The 20618-nt window shown below is 38.6% G+C and overlaps 2 protein-coding genes across 2 annotated transcripts in view; both read right to left on the bottom strand.

Moving 5' to 3' along the window:
- Positions 1-18332, bottom strand: part of LOC111322889 (uncharacterized) — a 41982-nt gene extending 23650 nt beyond the window's left edge. The window contains exon 1 of the mRNA XM_088759208.1: positions 18168-18332. Coding sequence (XP_088615334.1) covers positions 18168-18200 — 33 coding nt within the window. The 5' untranslated portion in view covers positions 18201-18332. The remainder of the gene's footprint in view (positions 1-18167) is intronic.
- LOC111322907 (uncharacterized) lies at positions 1801-14272 on the bottom strand. The gene is made up of 15 exons (XM_022926127.2): positions 14245-14272; positions 13935-14157; positions 12845-13128; positions 12065-12116; positions 11334-11875; positions 8591-8887; positions 7953-8255; positions 7256-7454; positions 6687-6892; positions 6157-6341; positions 5266-5649; positions 4673-4884; positions 4006-4046; positions 3744-3840; positions 1801-3107 (listed from the first exon to the last, which is right to left on the bottom strand). The coding sequence occupies exons 1-15, from the start codon at positions 14270-14272 to the stop codon at positions 2921-2923; spliced, it is 3240 nt and encodes a 1079-aa protein (XP_022781862.2). The 3' UTR covers positions 1801-2920.
- Positions 18333-20618: the final 2286 nt, after the last annotated feature.

The following is a 20618-nucleotide window of genomic DNA, read 5'->3' as shown; positions in this document are numbered from 1 at the left end:
TAATAGTGGTCGTCACTTCGAAACATAAGATTAAAGATAACTTTTACCTAGACGTCTCGGAAGACAGACTCCTCTGGAGACTTCCTCCTAACTCGGGAGAATTACTACTGATTGGTATAAAAACTCGCACACTCGGTAGGTAACTCATATTTAACAATTATTCGCCTCAGGTTCGGTGAATATCGTCGAACAATCCCTGAGACGAAGTCCAAGGGACTATTCGACAATATTCACCGAACCCGAGGCGAATAATTGTTTAAGTAGAATTCCAGAGCTGAACAACAGAGAAATTTCTAAAATCATAACATTTTAGTAACATTTATTAACATTTTATTTTAACATTTTATATAAGCTGCGTGGAGCGGTTTATACAGCGTCATAGAAGGAACCGCCTGACCAATCAGATTGCTGGAAACTCTTTGCTCAGCTCTGAAATTATACTAAAGGGGATTATTAGGTCCCAATACATATTATGTCCTGTACTTTACATACATTTGATATCCTAACACTACATGCAACATACAGGGCTATATACAGCTATACTGGACTATACAAAGCTGTGCAGGCTCTACAGGGCTCTACAGGGCTAACACAGTTGTACACACCGTGAAACAGCGCAATTTAAGGGTTTTATAATTTACCTAGGGTGAATTTCGTGTCCGTAATAACCTTCCAAATCGAGTTCTAGTATAGCAGTTTTGTATCTCAGTTACATTTGGCTTCTCTTGCCGTTTGCTACTAAACTTCCATTATCATTGGAGAACTCTTTTTATTCGTCAGCACCAAGAATAAAAATAAGGTCAAGTTAGGTGAATATATACTCGTTTGGCTCGAGACAAACCATATTTAGCAAAATACATTGCTCTCAAATCAGAGGATTAAAGTAACTTTATTACAGAATGGAGTTTCTCATCAAATTTTTAGTGTTTTTAAAAAGTGTTTTGATCAATGGTAGCTTTTTGGTACCACAAGAACCAAAGTTTCTACGCACTTGAAATTCACCCAAGGTAAATGATAGAACCATTAAATTGTGCTGTTTAGGTGTGTATAGCTGTTTTTAGTTTTCAATGAAGTACTTTGAATCCATAGAATGTCTTTTAACAGTCTGCTAGAAACAAAGCCACGAGTCACGACTTATTGAAAAACCCAAAAAAGAAGCGGTTATAAATGTCAAAGACAACAGCAAATTAAACTCCAGAATCCTATAGAAGACCTTGATGAGCATCTTTCCTAAAAACAAAGCGAAACAGATGAGTCGAATAAACTCTCTAACCAAAGACGGAACCAGCTATCCTACCCCAGCAGAAATATATCCAATGTATTCACCGCAATGAGCATTTGATCTCAGTGTCACGGTTGCTGATAACATCATTGAACACCATTAATACTGAACTCGATCTAAACAGTTTGGTGGGTTTCGTAAATCGTAAAAAAGCTGACAACTCCGCTGATTGCGATACACCATCTTGTTAGAGGATGCGTACGCATAAAAACGTGTTTAAAACAGGTTCTGACCGGTTTTGCTAATCAGATTATCCACAAACTTGGATAATTCCCAGGCGCATGCTCGAAGAAGATTTAACAGGCCGAGCGTAGAGGACTTTAGGTTTACATGGACCGTAGGGGAAGTTAACAAATAAACGCCTCTGCCAGCAGGGTAGACTGAGTATCGAAGTCGAAGACGATCAACTAGAAGTTCAACAATTTTTGTCTAACCAGTCAGAGAGTACACAATTACTATGACGTCAGGACACTAAAATTTTTCCCGCCCGCTGAATGCTGATTGGTCAATTCAAATTTCAGGCGCGCCAGACGTATGCAAAACTAGTCGCCACTTCTCTACTAGAATAAAGGAGCACACGGAAAGCGATAAAAACTCGCATATTTTTAAGCATTTCAACACATCTCCTTCTTGTAAGAACAAATACTCCCTTTGTTGCTTTAGTATTCTGGATTCTGCTAACAACTCGATTGATTTAAAACTCAAAGAAGCTTTTTATGTAAATAAGACCAAACCTGAACTTAGCAAACAATTAAAGCATTATAACACTTTTCTAGCGTTTTAGTTCACGCCTTTGATGTTTGTTGTCTCGTTGTAATTAGTACCCGCTTTTGTATTACATCATACTGTAAATATTTTATTCATCTACTGGTATGCTATATAATTACTCACGTTCAGTTACTCATTGATTGAAGATGGCATAAGCATGCCGAAACATGTCTCTCAAAAAAAGTTGTCTATTTCTTACAATATTTATCATACTTGCTACTACTACGACCTTATGGAAATATCGGAATTATCATTAACGATTATTTTATTCTTTTAACCTCAGGACCACTTTATCTGTATACTGCTAGGAATGATTACCATGGTATTGTCCTTTAAGAGCATTATATTGAGGAATTTTAACGCAAGCAATAAAACGTATCTCGAGATACAGTTCGTGCAATGTACACTCAATTTACTAAGGTTTGTAACTCTACGCCAACACCATTTCCACTCGGATTGTGGCTAAAAATTTTTGGAAGATTAAACTCGTACTCATTGTGGTATATAACATGTTACAGAACAGTATGGTGTGATTGTCAAATGGAAATAGGAAAGACGATTCCGCTTCTACTGTTGAGACGACCGACAGTAGCCTGAAGTGTTGTTTACTTGGAGAATAACGCTGATCAAACTCGTGGTCAATCAAAACACGAACGGTTTTGTCAGTACGCCAACTATTCAAGTGTCTCAGTCGGGTTAAGCGTTAGCCGTAACACGGGATAAAATAAAATAAGGCGTTTGGCGAAAAAAAATTGGCGAATTTAAAGCATCAGTTTCATTGACACCCTCTGCTGTTTCCAACTTGCACGCAATGTTGCAGATTTTTACAGCTGAGGTTGTCTCTCTTCTCCTCTAGAGCTCAGTCCAGATTTAAGCGGTGACTTCATCGTCAGAAAGCTTTTCTGGACTGCAGTAATACTCCTTTGACTCATCAAGTGACTCAAAATCCAAATAAGGAGTGTCCTCTTGCATCATTTCCTCCAATAACCTCGTGGAGTTTTCAAAAGACGGTCTCTCACTGGGTTCCTCTTTCCAACAATCTAACATCAGCTGGTATCTGAGAAAGGAATTGCACAGATGAGCGGATAGGCCTTCATAATATTCAAGGGTTGATTCCTGTTTAACGGTAGACATTTTTGGTGTTTTGGCTTTCCCGCAGATTTTCTTTGGGGGACTTCTAATTTATGTCACTTTATGTTATCTTACATCTATGAAGTTAAATTCAAGAACACTTAAGACAAATATATAATACTTGAAAAAAACACAAGAACAGTTTACAGAGATAGGGTGTCAATTGTAAAAAGTTATTCGACGTTGAATTCAATTTAACAAATGATAAACACCACAGCGTACACTATTGAGTTATGGATGCACGCGGGGAGGTTGCCAAGCACGAAAGAAGCGTAAGAGTCGCGCGAGGCGATAGCCGAGAGCGACTGTAGCTTCTTGGTGTACGCTGTGGTGTTTACCATTTGTTTTCTAACGTAACACAGTAGCAAAAGAGTTCCCTTTTATTTAACAAATCTTACGTGACCAGACAAAAACAAGCGCGCGCGGAAAAATAGTCTTTGCATTTGCTCACGTCAGCAGCGTACACCCATGGGCAAATGAAGGACGCTGAATTGACCAATTAGAGCACGCGCTTTACTTTGGTTATGTTATAAAAAAGACTGGCCGGGTGGCTTCCCCTTACAATGTATCAGAAGAGGTGTCTGGTTTTTCCATTCGATATCCAGTCTTGAGAAGATTGTACAACTCTTTATTATTGACCCCTGGGTAAGGGTTTCCTCCTATATGAAAAAAAAAGCTTTGTCATTCACAAATGTAATGTACTGTAGGCAAGTTGGAGAACTGTTCATCAGATCTTGGGAGTTAAAGTTCAAAATAGAAAAACCAAAACAGCAGTGAAATTAGCATTATGCATTCTGAATCACACTCTTTAGATGTGTCCTTACCCATTGTAGAAAGTTCCCAGAGGAGAATTCCAAAAGACCATCTGAAAGATTTAACGTCAATCAGAAAACCAATGGTAAATCAAAAATTGAAAAAAAAGGTGTTTAATCAAAAATAATGCTCTTCTATCACACCATGCTCCAATTATTGTCCACAGCGGTAGCAGGTCGATGATAACATGGTAACATGAGATCATGCAAATATGATATTCTGACAACATGATACAAGTAGTGATATACATATAGAGTAATTAAAAATTGAGGAATGCGTGACTGCTTTCTTTCGCTTTTTGATTATATTTTGGAATCAGATCAGAGCAGTTTCACGATAAAGTGTACCTTGGCACATGTGGCATCTTTATTGAGTTAGATTAGGGGCCATCTATTACCAGGAAGGTGGGGTTTTGGTGAGATGGAGGGTTTTTGGGGGTATTCCAAAGTTTTCAATGGGAACAGAGGGGGAAACAGTCGTCGCCAACAGAGCATAAAGGGGGGCCTACAGAAAATTGACTGCCAGATAGCTGTCAATCAGGGGGAGTCACAAAAATAGTATAGAGCCTTACGGGAGGGATCGGTAAATTTTACTGTGACACAACCAAAATCCTCTGACCGACCCCTCCCCCAGGCGATCAATTATGACCAGTCTCTTGGCAGTCTTCAAAACACTTACACATCACTTTTGGTGGTATATTCACTTTTGTGAAGTGCTTCTGGAGCCATCCACTTTACTGGTATCTTTTTCCCTTTCTTCAGTGTGTAAACGTTTTCGTGGGTTTGCCTCATGAGTCCAAAATCAGAAATTTTCACCACTTTGTTTTCACCAAGAAGAATATTACGAGCTGCCAAATCACGATGAACAAATCCTTTACTTGATAAGAATGTCTATAGTTGCAAAAAAAAAACATAAATAAAGAAATACTCAGTTTTTTGATACATATTAAAGCTACGCGTTTATAAAAGTGAAGCAGACTGTTCATCTGGTCTGTCTTCGAATGTGCAACCATAGCATGAAGCGACGTGGGGATATTGCACCCCAATATAATAGGAATCGTTGTCCTAGGTATTTAAGCCATTCTTGTCCAGTAGCCCGGACATCTGTAGGATAACGGACTCTACCTGCTGTATAACTGCATTGAGCATTCTCAGTCTCCAGTCTCCCCCTCCCCCCCCACCCCACACCATAAAACATTAAGACTTACACCCTTTACGGGGTTGACGAAAAAAGCCATCACAAAGTAAACTCAGCGAAAACACTTGACATACCATTCCACGCGCTACTTGCCACACAAAGCCAAGAAGATCTTTGGCTGTGAAGTCTTCTTCCCGTTCCACATCATTATGACTCTGAGTTTGAGAGGCTTGGATGGGATCCTTTTCGTAGTGATTCTGCAGCTTGTCTTTCTCGTCAGTCTGTGCTTTATCTATAGCGTGTACTTTTTCCTTTGAGGCACTTTCAGTGCTCAAGCCACCTTGAGAATCTGCGGTTGAAACCTCCTCGGCGGTACCTTTAGTGTTTAGATCCTTGTCACTTTCTTCTTTACTCCTTGATAACAAGGCTCTGGACTCATCTTCGTCGCTAGTCTGCACCACATTTGCAGCAAGTAGCAAAGGCTTGCTGAAGTTATCATAATGCTTTTGATAGCTTTTCTGTGTAATACATTAGAGGGGAAGAAAAAAAAACTATGATCGCACTAGTGCTCTCAGTCCCAAGGCAGGTAGAAGCTGCAAATATTATTATTATTATTATTATTTTTTACTACATTCAAAAACAAAATTATGATTGCACTGGAGCTTTGGGGCTGTGTTCATTTAATATAATATGAGCCTATATGGATGATGTGAGGTTTGAATATCTTCTCTAACCCTTCGGAGAGATAAATGCTGAAAAGCTTGGTTACGATTCGATAACTTAGTGTATTTCATAGTCTCAGGAAGCCAGGATTAATCGCGTTTTAAGTAATTTACTGTTGCTATAATTGTGACTTGTTCCGTCATTCCTATTGGCAGTACTTAACAGTCAGCTTGAGACCATTACAGTGGCGGCATCTTTGATAAAATCGAGGCAAAAAAGGTAGTATCCATCCATGACAGCAAAAGTGGGAGAAAAATTGATTTAAACACTGAGAACTAGCGTCAGTACTCCAGTCCACTTACCTGTACTCTCTTGTTTCTGAGCCAGTGCAACAAATCCCCGTAAGGAACGTATTCCAATAGGAGAAAGATAGGATCTGAGTGTACACAGCATCCCAGCATTCTAACTATATTCGGATGTGTACCTATTAATTTCATAAGTTCAATTTCCTCCAAGAATTGGTTTCGCGCTTCGTCGCCTGTCTTGCCTGAGGAAAGAATTGAATGACTTCAAATGAGATTGGAAGATGGGTGATGTTCTCGGGGTCTAGACCAGGTATGTATGGCGAATAACAGCAATGAAAGATATATTTTAAGAGTTTTTAGAGAGTAATGTTTCTTAAGAACTTCAGAGTGCTTTTATTTTTTCACATATTAAAAATTATTGTTTAGGTAGCCCATTTGTAAAATTTGACGATTGGAAAATGCCCCTTTTCCGAAATATACGCGGCTTAATGGCTGTTTGGTGACTTACAAGTCGATTGATGTCAACTAACAAACTCAGTTCTATACACTCTATGAATATATCTTTGTTGATGCCCTGGACAACTTGCCTCCAAGGAGTTTAATTGCAACTGTTTCTTCCGGTTTAAAGTCGACCGTCTCACTTCTGGGCTCGATGAACACCTCAATTCCAGGTGATTCTCTGAAAGTGCCTTTTAACACTTTACCAAATGCCCCGCGACCAATCTCTTTCCCGAATACAACCTGCTCCGGTAGAACTTCCCAGTTATGGAGGGTAAAAATATTGGACTTCGATCTGAAGTGTGAGCAGGCATTAGTGGTATTAGAGTACATCCCCGCGCTTAATCGACATAAGCCTTGCTGGAAAATGATCATGCAAACAAACTCTTTGCTTCCTCTCGTTTGACAAGCTTACCTCATCAAAGTATTTTTTAAAAGCCCTTATTTTCTTCTAATTGATCAGACACAGAACGCGCCGTTTAACACGTTGTGTCGAAATCAGTGCGAATGTCTGGTGAACAAATACTTAGAACTCATCTAAGCTTCAAGTTCTAAATGCTATCCTTGATGTTTAATTTTAAAGTAACAGAAGTTAACACTGAGTTTTGCGGAAAGACGTTTTTAAAGGACAAAATGACTGATAAAAACAGGGTGTTACCTCCTGGGCTTTGGGGCTGAAGCATATTTTCTGCGTTTTCTTGCTGCACATCCAAAGTAGATTAATGTGATAAAAACTACGAACAGAAGGATACAGACACCCACTAATAAACCAGCAAGCTGTGGCGTTGAAAGGAGTTTACCACTTCCTGAGACTGAGGACTTTACTGTTGGTTTTTCAGTAGTCCAATGAACTGAACCTACAAACAAGACAAAAGTTATCATTAATTTCTTTGATCTCATTATTGATCGAAACTGCTGCTTCTCTTTTTTGTTGCTGGACTTTTAATTTCTTACGTTCTTTTAATTATGGTATATTCTGAGAATTACGTTTGTGATGTTTCATTAAGACAATATTACTCTTGCTAATAAGTTTCGCTATTTCTTTCAAACATATTACATACTTATGGAACTTGACCAACAAAGGATCCTCATTTGATAATAATGATAACACCCGCTCAGGTTTTCGAAACGTTACTTTGCAGGACCACTCTCACCCAGAAGGTCAGACTACATGAATAATTAATTTTTCTCGAACTCGTTGTGAAAAAGACTTCGTTCAGCCCCATGAATAAATACCTTTATCATTTAATGGCCGAATGTTGTCTTTGAACTGTTGTCTCTTTGCTGGTTCAAGTTTGTTATAAGACATACGAAATATGGGGAGAAAAAAAGACAAAAAAATCGTTCTTTAGTACCTAATGATATTGTTATTATCCATGGCCTCGACCTTTCACTCTGTCCCAGCTCATTCCACGCCGACATTTCGATTGCATATTGTTTGTCGTACTCTAACGATACAGTTTGGTTGGTCTTCGTAATATCGGTGACATTGACTTGGTACCAGGACTCCTCTAATCCTCGTAGTTTAATCTGGCGATAGTGTATTGAGTACATGGTAAGCGTACACCCTTTGGCTGTTTGATGACTCCAGGAGATGGTGACATTTTGACCCAATATTTCACTTTTTGTAGCGGTTATAATGGGAGGTGAAGGAATGCCTGCAATGAAAAATTAGTTGGTGTTGCCATGACCCTCTAAGAAAATAGAATAAGGTAGTCGTTTGAGATATAAAGGTGCTGTACAATTACCATTGATTTATGGATAATAATGGAAAAAATGTGTGCATTAAAAACTCTGTGGATTCAAAACCTCTCGAAATTAGGCAACTTTCTCTTTCTGCGGAAATACCATGTAATACAAGCCGTTCTCCTTAATCAAATCTTAGTTTCTCGTTTTCAGAAGTCCTTTTCTTTGCGGTGATTTCCTAGTACAGTTTTACAACTATGCCGACTATGCTTGACTACTTGAAGTTTCACTTTGTTGAGGCTATTACCAGTAGTTTGGAAATTCCAAATTTTGCTGAGATTGAATGGACTCTCCCCTGATTCGCTGATTGAGGTAACAGATACGTCATATTCTTTTCTGCAACTCAAATGAAGCGTGTAACTTGTGTGTCTTCCGTCCAACTCTATCGAGTACCAGCTGCTTTGTTGTCTTGCTGATGACATAACCTCTCTGTAATACACTTTGTACTTGACAACCGGACATGCTCCTTCAAAGGGAGGCTCCCACACCACTAGGACGTTCCCCCCTGACACACTCTTGAATTTATTGGCGATAAGCGGAACTCCTAGAAAATCATTTGGCGATTGATTAGTACGAATCCAAGATCAGTCAATTACAAAATTGTTAAATCTGTCATTTGCAACCAACGAGTTTCCTAACATCTAGAAATGCGCTAAAGTCATTGCACTTTTCAAAGCCGGGAACCGTACTAGCCCGTCTGATCGCCCTATTTCTATTTTACCAACTCTAAGTAAAATCCTAGAGAAGGCTGTGCATTATCAAGTTTATCAATACCTTAACCAACATAACCTATTCGAATGAAAAGCAATTCGGATTTCGGCCTAAACATTCATCAGTTAACGCTGTTTCTAGTTTTGCCGATGAAATTTTATTCAATATGAAAAGAGGTAGACTGTGTGGAGCCGTGTTCTTGGACCTATCCAGGGCCTTTGATACGGTCGACCACATAATCTTGCTACAAAAGTTGTCGTCTTCTGGGGGGACTTCTGACACGGCTAAATGGTTGGAGTCATATCTTAATGGACGAATGCAATGTACATCTTGCGGTCTGGAATTGTCTGATGTGTTACGTGTTACGCATGGCGTGCCCCGGGGCAGCATATTGGGCCCTTCGTTATTTCTTATTTATATAAATGCTTTGCCCACTGTCATCAAGCATGAGGAGGTAGCCCTATATGCTGATGACGCAGTGCTTTATTGCTATGACTCAAACCCATGGCCAGCTGGTCTGGAGTGCGCCCTAAATGCCGACTGCTCTACTGTATGGATGCATTGTGGCAAAACAGCAGCTTGCAAACTCGAAAAACTAAATGAGCGGGCTATGAGATGTATTTTTAATGACAACATTAGCACCTATGACGAATTACTTGTAAAGGCAAATATGCCAAGCCTGCAAAATAGAAGGATTCAGGACATTTGTATACTTATATATAAAATTATCTATGCAACTACACCAACACCTCTTAGTAGTCTCCTGTCGCTAAGAAGTAATGAATGTAATCTGCGTGGTAAAATGAAGCTTATTCTACCCAGAGCAAACACGTCCAAGTATGGACTCCATACTCTTAGGTACTACGGTCCGAAGATGTGGAACTCCTTGCAGGATGAACTAAGAACTGCTCCTACCATTAGAAATGTTGTTTCTCAAATTAGAAAATTAACGTTCGACACTTGTAGTTGTTTTTTATGCTGTACATAGAATTTTCAATCTTCTTGCTTTCATATTAATATGTTCTTAATAATTAATTAGTTGCATATCATATAAGTAATCTTACTTTCTGTTCTCAATATCCTGATCCATAATATATTTAGCCAATTTGTTGGCTCAATACCTTTATTTTATAGTTAATTTATATATATTATTTGTTAACTCGACACACTAGCTGTACATGCTAGGAGCCTAACAAGCTCCAATTGATCGAGTATAAATAAAGTTTTTGTTGATTTGCATGCTATTGCTAGCTGGTTAAATGATAACAAACTTACTTTTAATATTGATAAGACCAAAGCAATGCTTATTGGTAGTGATTCCAAGCTTCGCAAGTTAAACAGTTTCTCGGTTTTTGTTCTTGATAATCAACTCGATAGTGTTAGAAGCCTTAAGTATTTAGGGTTTGCATTATCCTTCAACTTTACGTGGACCGAACATGTGGAACATATCTAAGGTGAACCAGAGATTAGGTCTTTTGCGTGGCATCAAGCATTTGTTGCCGTATAACGCACGCCTTCTTCATTACAAAAGCCTTGTCCTTCCCATCCTTGATTATGCTGATATGGTATGGGGTGATAAGGATAACACTATCTTAATGAACAATCTGCAGGTGTTGCAAAATAAGGCGGCAAAACTTGTTCTAGATAAACCATTGCACTCTTCTGCAACCGATGCTCTCAATCAACTTGGCTGGTTAGTTTTAAAGCAACGCGGGCACTTCCATCGCTGCTTGTATGTTTATAAATGCGTGAATGGAATTACATCTCACAAATTGGAATTGTCTTGAAACAGCGATGTACATAGATACAACGGTACAACAGTCGTTGCAAAGATCATCCTAGACTTCCATCAGTAAAACGGAACTGGGGTAAAAAAAAGAACCTGTTCTCATGCCTTTGAAGACTGGAATGCATTGGACAGTGACTTGGAGAACTCTGGCACTATATGTCAGTTTAGAAACAATTTTTTTAAATCTTTTAATCTATAGCTTACATTTGTACTTTTTTTAACACCTGAAACTTTTACTTACTTTTGACAATTTAATGTTATTTGGATCAGGACCTCTCTGTAGATCACCTACGGGTGAGAGAGCTTCCTGTTTAAATATCATAATTATTATTATTTGCAACAAGCTCAAGGGATGCAGATGCGGGCGAGGGGGGGTGAGAGATGAGTGGAGGAGGAGGGCAATGCAGACGGTGTAATTCATCACTACTCTCTTTTACCATCCTGATATGACAATTTATCGGTTCTATTTTTCTTAATCAATGGAACTTGCCTCTTAGTTTATTGACTTGTTCCAGTGACAGTGCCGAGCCAAACACATAAAGGTCCATCACTGATCCATAGAATTGGTGATCATTCCGGTGTTCGTCATTACCGATCTGGTACCAATCCGCTGTTGACTTGTAGAAACTATCACCTGAGGTAAATGAGTTCACCGCCACTTCTAACCCATCAGCTAATATCGACACAGCGGTACTTTCATGATTCCATATAACAACCACGTGGGTCCAAGCGTCGAAAGAAATATTAACACTATCTGCAGACCACCATTCGTTTTCTCCCTTTTTGTGACGATGGAAGATAATCTGTCGGTCTGTTATACTTAGCAAAAAATTCCATGGAAAACGCCAATCACCATAAATTGCAGAAATCTCATTGGGTACGCTTTTCGTTTGTTTAATCCAACAGGCAATAGTAAAACTCCGGCCTCCAAGATTTATGGCAGGTACTATCGCATAGGATCTTGTTTGATTGAAAGTGACAGCTTTACTACTGAGACATCGACCCTCGGTGAAAGATGGATCACCATATAACCTGGAATTGAAGCAAAAAGGGTGGCATTTATGTGATCCATATGAGGTCGAAGAACGATCTCAATTTATGAAAAGACCTTCCTAACTCGAAGTTCACAATGTGAAGAATGAAAATAACATTTTACATCGTTCTGTCTGGTATGTTATTGTTACTTCCTAGTAAAACCAAGATTACAAAATATTTAAATACCTTGCATCCCAATCTTCACCGTTTAGCAGCCAGTGACCTAGGACTACCTCATCTGCAAAAAGGGAAAAAATTGATGGTTAGGCAAATGTCAGTGAAACCTATAGGCGGATTCATGCTGACGTCATTGTTTACATTTTTGCTCATTTGCATACGGCTTTGCGTAAAGAAGGAAGCATGTTAGATACAAATTGACTTCAGGCAGCTAAAGAGCAAGAAAACCTTAGTACATGGTGAAATGTTTAGCTCTCTGGATGTAATATTCAAGGAGAAATAGTCCATCAAAAACTGCAAAATTTTTTGGTGGCAAAAGCGCTAATGAGCTCATACATTCTATGTAAAATTTTGAGTTTTTAAACACGTGTTGCACAAAAAGTATTCAGTGCATCAGGCTCGTATTCATTGGTCGAGTTAATCGTGCTTTGACCTTTCGATATTCAGAACTGATTTATTTTTAGCTCCATCAGAAACTGAATTGCTTATGCTAATGAGGCAAATATTGTAAACAAGGATTCCTCTTGCAACGATCTGATCGCGTGGTCTGTTCGTCCGGGTGGGAGTGTTTGTCCTAGGAAAGACTGTGTTCGGTGCCAGTGTCAGACGAGTTTGACTACGTTAGCGAAAGTAATCATCAAAGTCTTAGAGCCTCAGGCAGTGCAGTGGTTCATGGGTTAAAAATGTTCAGCTATGTGATGCATCTATAGTCATGTTAAAGCAAAAGAAAAAAGAGAATTTACTCTTTAGGATGCTAACGTTATATCGTATTTTAACGATAATCAATACCTTGTGCCACAATTTTGCAGCATTTTATTTTCTCAATACAGTGTAAAAAGTTACACCCCCCTTTGTAGACGCCTGCCATATGGTACCGGTCTTGACACGTGCTCCAGCCCTCCATATCAAGTGTTTGCCCCACGTCTTCAAGGAGGCAGTCTGAGATGTTGTCGCTTATGTAGTTCTTTGGCCTGCAACACGAGGCTTGCTCGATGTTATCCAAAAGATTTCCATTTGTATAATAAAATCCTCGTAGAAAATAGCCTTCAGGACAGAAAGCCCACTTGTGCTCTCTTAATCAAAAAAAAAAACTTTATTATAAATAAATATTCGTATTCATAATCTTCTTAGGCGTTAGATTTTTCACCGTCATGTCGCCACTCAAAGCTGCTCGAGACCACTAATTATCAAGGCTTCACTGTAAACTTCTTTTTCTACCTGTTTAATTGGGTTTAATGAGGCGAGGCATTTTTATCACCTTTGTCGTAAATAGAAAGTGAAAACACGAGTGAACAGATTACATCTCGGCTTAGCTTTACATGTAATGGATTTTCCAGACCAAACATTGGGCGCAGTATTAATCCCTAGTTATTTTCGTAATTAATATTCGGCCCCCAAGGAAAGTTTCCCTTTTGTAATCTATTTATTTTTTAATTATGATTAGTCAATTAGGATGAAATGATAAAACTGACGACCACAGGTAGGATGACTGTGACATTTTGACCACTTTGAAGACAAAAACATTTTAGCGATGATATCAATAATAAAAAAATGCTTCTCGTGAGGCGCTCAAGAAAGAACTGAAGACATAGGACAAAGGAAGTAAGATAACAGAGATCAATTTCAAAATTTTTCGTGTTCTCTTTCCTTCAGTTTGTCTTTCTCATACTTCTAAAGAGGGCCGAGGGATTCACAACCAGAGATTCTTGAACAAATTAAGGCTTTTCTGCATATAGGGCACCGATTAAACACGATGGCGCTTGAGAAAATTTCTGCTGTAATGAGACAAGAGGACTAGAGATCAACACATGCTCACATTTGAAAGTGTCTTGCACCGTTGCGCAAGAGAGTCAGACCTAAATTCTATGGGTACACTTACTTGCTTAATGGCGCTTTCCAGTTTACTTTTTCACACTCAATATCCTCGTTTAGAAACTCATGAGGTGGAGTGCAGCATTTGCCTCCTTTTATATTGTCGATACCGTCGGGGTTGGTGATATGCGCCCTCCAAACTCCTTTCAAATACTTTCCCGGTGGGCAGCTCGCCCATCCTGCTCTGCCCAAATGGATATTCCAGTTTATTAGAATGCATTCGCTGTAAGCTTTGAACAATAGAAAGAATTAATCAATTTCAGTTATCAACTATACTGCCTACCAAAATCTCAACTTAAACTGACCCAAGAACGTACCATGGAGGTATTCGCTATCCGCTCTCATAAAGCTGTCAGGTTGAGTGCTAGAGCTAAAACATTAATTTACGTTTTCCAACTAATCGATAGCTGGCCGTTGTGTTGACTATCTAAATCCGTAAGCCCATGGAAGGGGGGGGGGGGGGAGAGAATTAAGTGAGCTTACCCGATACCGGAACGATGAATCCTGAACAAGTCTACAGATGGAGAAGCAAGAGAAGGTTAAACCAATTACACACCAAACTACTAAGTTAGCTACCAGATTATAAAAGATGCTTGTATCTTGTTTCTGTGTTCTTTCGACTCTGAAACTTGTAGGTTTTCAGCGGTTTTTTTGTGAACGTCTCAGATACTGCGAAATTGGTGAATATAGATATCTTATTAGACGTTTCAGATTGAAGTATTACTGACTAGTTTATACCACAGTGGGCCGAGTTGTTCAAAGCTGGGTTAAGATAACCCAGAATTAGTGTGAAATCTGATTCGAGATCTGAGAGCTTTAAAAGAAAACTCAGCATAATTCCTTTTGGTATAATTACTCAGGTGATTATAGAAATTCTCGCGCTCTTGGTGGCCGAGAATGGCGTCATATTCCGCTATAATCACCTCCGGCGAGGTGATTATAGCGGGAGAACAAATTTTCAAAATGGCCGCATCGCGCTTTGTCGATGTGTCTGAAGAGGAAATTAATTTCATGAAAAAAATGCCATTCCGAAGAATACCAAACACGCCACAAAGTTTGGAATGACACTCTTCAAAGGAAAGGTGTGAAAATTCCGCTAAACGTAACAAAGAAACCATTTAAATTCCCGTGAAAATTTTGCTACATTAAATTTTCGCTACATTAAATTTTTGCAACACTTTATTTACTTAACAGAATGGTTTCAACAACAAACCGAATTTACCACTGACTTTGAGGCAATGGAGGCCAACGAGATGAATAAATGTTTGGCAAAATTTTACGTCTCAGTCAGGAGGAAAGACGGGACTTTTTGCAAGAGAAATAGTCTGTTGTCCGTGCGAACGGCTCTCTGTTCACTGACGCGTGTTCACTCTCTGTTCACTGACTCGTGACAATGACAAATAAAATTTAACATTCCTTTGCTCATTTCTATAATCTCCTGATTAATCATACTGAAACAATTATTCGCCTCAGGCTCGTGAATATTGGTGAATAGTCCCTTCGACTTCGTCTCGGAGAATATTCACCAATATTCACTTCGCCTTCGGCGAATAATTGTTAATTATCTACAAATGGATTATTGCATGCTCTAAGAGAAAATAATCCGAAAAAGGATTTTAAAGTTGTTCTTGTTGAAGTTCATTTATTTGTTTAAGCAGGTTGATTAATTTGGCAGCTGTAATAGCTGACGTGGACCTGCTGTCCTAACCCACCCATCCCACCCCAGGGGAGGACATCCATCACACAGTAATCTCGTGTGTGGGAAATTAACGTCTCCTGCCTCAACCCTGCAGGAGACGGGACCTCCATTTATTCGTCCCTATCCGAGAAGACTAGAATATCTAACCATTTCTTGATGTTATAGAAAGGTAGCAAATTCTTCTCAATTATTTTAAGACCTTGAGTGTTGGTCCGGCCGGGGCTCGAACCCTCGACCTCCCGCACTAAAGTCCAGCGCTCTATCCATTGAGCTAACCGGTAAAAAAGGAAATAATATGCCTGGTAAAAAAGGAAATAATATGCCTAGTTGAAATTTAACCCTGGGTTAGCACTAATCAGTCTTCGAACAATTATGCCCTGCAGGTGAATAGTACTTTTTGCGCACTTTGATTGGCTGGTGACCAAATATTTCTAGGGAGTAACCAACAATTCGATGTATCGACGCAAATAGACTAATTTTTTAGCATCTTTGTGGTATATACTAAAAATAATTATTCATCTCAGTGTCAGTGGGTAACCTTGGCAGGCACAAGTGAAGAAAATCCAAAGTTTACCAGGCTGTGTATAAAGCTTAAATAGCTAAGTAAAAAGACCATCGGCAGATCTTGCATCCTGCGTGGAACACTTAAAAAAACCCTTTAACTCATTATATTTCGTAAGGTCACAACGATAACCGCAAGATTAAATTTCGTCACGCATATATACTTCAGTGGTTCTAATCGATATATAGATTCCCTTGATCAACCAAAAATAATTTTTATATCAGATTCCAGTGACATTGGATGTGAAAAGTGGAGTAGTTTCGGATGGCAGCAGTATTTCCGGTTGTCAGTTCATCCATGAATCTCCCAGTTGATGAAAACTAAAATATTCTGAGCTGTATGTTCCGAGGCAAATTTATTTTTTTTCACTAAGAGACCGTACGTGTTTGGACTATTTGGAAGCACCTTTTTGTATTTTTTAACGTTTTGCTTTGAGAATCACACAAAATTTCTCTGGTTAAGTTGTTATATTACTACGCTGAAATACTTTTTATGGCTGTGAGAATCATTTTCCCCTTAAAATGAATGTGCGCTCTTGACAGAATAATTGATACAGAGCTGTAGTTCACTGACTTTCATTGTTCAGCTCGACCTTGGATTTGAGTTGCATAATGAATATCTCCAGATGTAAATTGACGACTTCCGCTCGAATAAATTTTAGCTCCTTCACTTTGTAATGTGGCTATCAAATCGAAGCTTCAGCATTTTCCCTCTGCCATCTCCCAGAGTTTTTGAACTTTTGAAGATTGGTTGAATTGGCAAGAGGAGAATTTGAGAAATACCATCTACACTCCTTTATCTCTCTCTCTCTCTCTCTCTCTCTCTCTCTCTCTCTCTCTCTCTCTCTCTCTCTCTCTCTCTCTCTCTCTCTCTCTCTCTCTCTCTATCTTTTTCCCGATAAGTACGTCTAATTTTGGGGCTGGGGGTAAACGTTCTTTTTTTCTTGCGATTTGAGCCGAAAACCCTCCAAAGTGAGTTGTTCAGTATATCGTACGATAAGAACTTGAGCAAGACCTAAAGCTTAAAGAAATCAAGCCACGCATCGTAAATCAGCATAGTGTTGTTTACTGTTTTAAATGTGATTTGTGTGATTCAAATTACGTCGGATATACGACGCGCCATCTGTTTCAACGCACTGCTGATCATCGATACTCTGCCATTGGTCGCCACCTGAGAGATGCCCATGGGAACATTGACTTACTCAATGAGAGCCAGTTTAGAATGCTTAAAAAATGCAGCACGAAATGGGATTGTCTTGTTTATGAAATGTTGTACATAAGAACAATAAGGCCCAATTTAAACACCCAGAGCGATTCCATTAGGGCTAAACTCTTTGTTTAGCTTTTAACGTTTTGTAATTTATTCACCGCTTCATTATATGTATGCTCGATTTTATTATTTTAGTTTACTTGATAATGACGTTCTGGAAACGTCGAAACGTCGTGTCATGCTTTATAATATTTTATCGCAGTTTTTCATTGTCAAATGTTTTACCAAATCTTTACTTATTCGAATATCTGCTTTTCGCGCGTGATAAAAATTTAAGTTTTGGTTTCATTCAATACCAACTGAATCCTGCCGAACTAACTGTCATACTCATTAAAAAGAAAAAAGTAATGGAGAGTCTTACGAAATATGGTGCGCTGGACTTTCTCTTGCTTGAAAGAATATCACATGAGATTTCAGTCTCTTTCTCAAAAGAAAATTTTACGTCCGGTCATCAGTTTCGTTTCGTTATGAAAGAAACTCAAATACGCAAGTTAAAAAGTAGCTGAATGATTTTTGCATCGGAACAAATTTCCTAAGGTTGTCTTCTTACAAACAAGAAAAAAAGAGAATTTACCGCTGTAAGCAGTTGCAATTTATTACAAAAGTTCTGCTGTGTACCCGGCAAAGATATATGTAATCCTTGCACCTTCCATAAAAAAGATAATATACCTAAATGTTTAGGAATCATGTTAAAATTCAGCTTAACGTACCATCACGACAACGAACACCCAGAGGGACCCCATAATAGGTATTAGACTGTTTGACCCTCTTGAAGACGGTTCTGGATGATGATCTCACGGGTCTGAGTTCTTGCTTTGTTGCAGCCACACGGCACTGTAAGTGGCAAAATGTAGTGTGATATAAAATACGTGATGCGAAGCTCGGATAAGCTTTTCATTTGCATCTATTTGCTTTGTATTACTTTCACCTGTCATACATTTACAAACAAGTCACTTTTTACCATTCTGTTTTGGCTCATTAAAATGCGTAGTCCATCTTATCAGCCGGCTCATGCTAGTTAAAGGACGCCCCATCAAATTTCATTTTTCAGCTTTTTCATGGAGAAAGAATTATCAGTAACGGTGTTTGGAGAAACTTCCCTGTTAGTTAGCTCTCATCAAGGCTTCAAAGTAGGGTCCCAAGGTGTGAACATCTGTTAATATTTTGCATAATGGGCGTAAGGAAGTTTTAAGATGAAAAAATATAAAAACCAATTTTTACCAATGGAAAATTCGTGAAGTTTAACACGATTTCTGATAAATCTAGAACTTGATTTGCTTCACAGTCACAACGAAGAATTCACTGACAGTTTTTAAGCATCCAACTCGGGGTCACGGATATTTTCTACAATAGCGCACGTTCAAAAGTAAAATTTTATATACAGGATTAGTGGCGAAGTAGGGTACAACATTCCAAAACGATTCACAAATGTGCCGGTGGACATGATTACTATAAAAAATTTTCGTCGTAGTAAAAAGCTGATGAACATGTAACTTCAACTTTCATCAGCTTTACACTCAGGATGAATGGCCAACAGGTATTCAGTGGGAATCACGAAAATTGTTAACTCGAGGATACGATACTTTCATAATCATTTTTTATTACACGACTCGGGCGGTCAGAGGGCCAATAACTAAAATCAACCAACAAAATACTCTATTGCCGGTCAATATTCTCTCAGTATTGGACCGGGCACTGTCCCGAATAGTCCCGAATGATACCGCACTTGTGTCCCTTTGAACTTCAGTCATATAATAAATCTCTTATTAACCAAGCTTGCTCGTGACCGTAATGGAAGAATATCGGCCCTAGGTCTTTTTTGTAAGGAACTCGCTGCGCTCGGTCCGTACTGTCAAGACCTCAAACCGATATTCTCCCAGTACGGCCCTCGCGCTTGGTTAATAAAAAAATATATATAATCATTAACCACACGTTAGGCAGCTTGGAAAAAAACAAATAAGCGTCAAAAGTAGTTCATGAAACGTTTTTTTTTTTTTTTTTTTTCTGATAAACTAGTAAATCAGATCTTCAGTCTTCTCGAGAAAAAATATATTTTATCTCCTGTTCTTCTTCAAATGGACGAGACAGGATGAGTATACAGGAACACACTCTTAAGTAAGTCTGCTAATTTTCAAAAAGTTATCTGCCATCTGTTGTTATATTATTTGTTAATCAGGTGTTCTACCAAGGTCACGTAAAGAGCATCATACCAGAAACCTTTTTTTTTCCAAGGTTATACATAGACCGAACGGAAAATGACAGTCTTTTCAGTGCGGAGGTATTTATACGGTTGTTTTTGGCGACACATACTGTCATAAAAGCAGGACTCTAACGGCTAACTATAGCATTTAAACACAAAAACTCCTAAACACTAATATTGTTACCTCCGTGAAAGATTCCAAATGTGAATAAATGGAATCAGTTAATTTGTCTCCATAATGAAAATCTATGAATATTACTTTTGAAATAAGGCCTGATACGTGATTAGTGTTGGAACCGTCGTATTGAGGGAGGCTGTGAACACGCAATTTCTGCATGTAATACGTAAAAAAGGAGAACGATTCTGCGTAGAGTAACCCATTTTCTAATAATTTCATTGCTTTGATTATGTGTGGTACTTCCTTGAGATTATCACCGCTTTGACCACTTGAATGAAATCATGGTAAATTCTCAGTAAATTCTCGGCGTATATTTCTCTGCCACTTGCATTATTTTAGTAGGCATTGATTCCCGTGATATTTCTACAGAAAATCTCCTCTGTAGCCAAGTCGTGTGCCCTGGCTAGGGAATAATGAAAATTTTAAACCACATTGGGTATCGCTTAGTACCAGAGTGTGTTTTAGTGTGCCAAGGATAGAAAAAATGTTTTTATTTTTCTCTTTCGATCCCATTTTTTTGTAATTTTATTAAACAAATTTCAATTCAAAAGAAATTCTGATCTTTTTTCTTTCAAAGAATTCTTTTTCAAATGTTGCAGGGTTGGAGAGGGTTGGATCTACGGGGAAAGTGACTTCAAAGACTTGCGAAGTCGTATTTTCAATCATACGACTCATCTAATTTTGCATGTATAACGCTAAATTAACTGGGTTTCACATACAAAAATTTAAAAACATCAGCCGGTCTTTGAAGCCAGATTCTCTGACGATCCAATTCTCCTAAAT

The sequence above is a fragment of the Stylophora pistillata genome, chromosome 4 (assembly GCF_964205215.1).
Source record: "Stylophora pistillata chromosome 4, jaStyPist1.2, whole genome shotgun sequence".
NCBI lineage: Eukaryota > Metazoa > Cnidaria > Anthozoa > Scleractinia > Pocilloporidae > Stylophora > Stylophora pistillata.
Note: the sequence above shows the minus strand (reverse complement) of the source record. Positions and strands in the feature narration are given on the sequence as shown.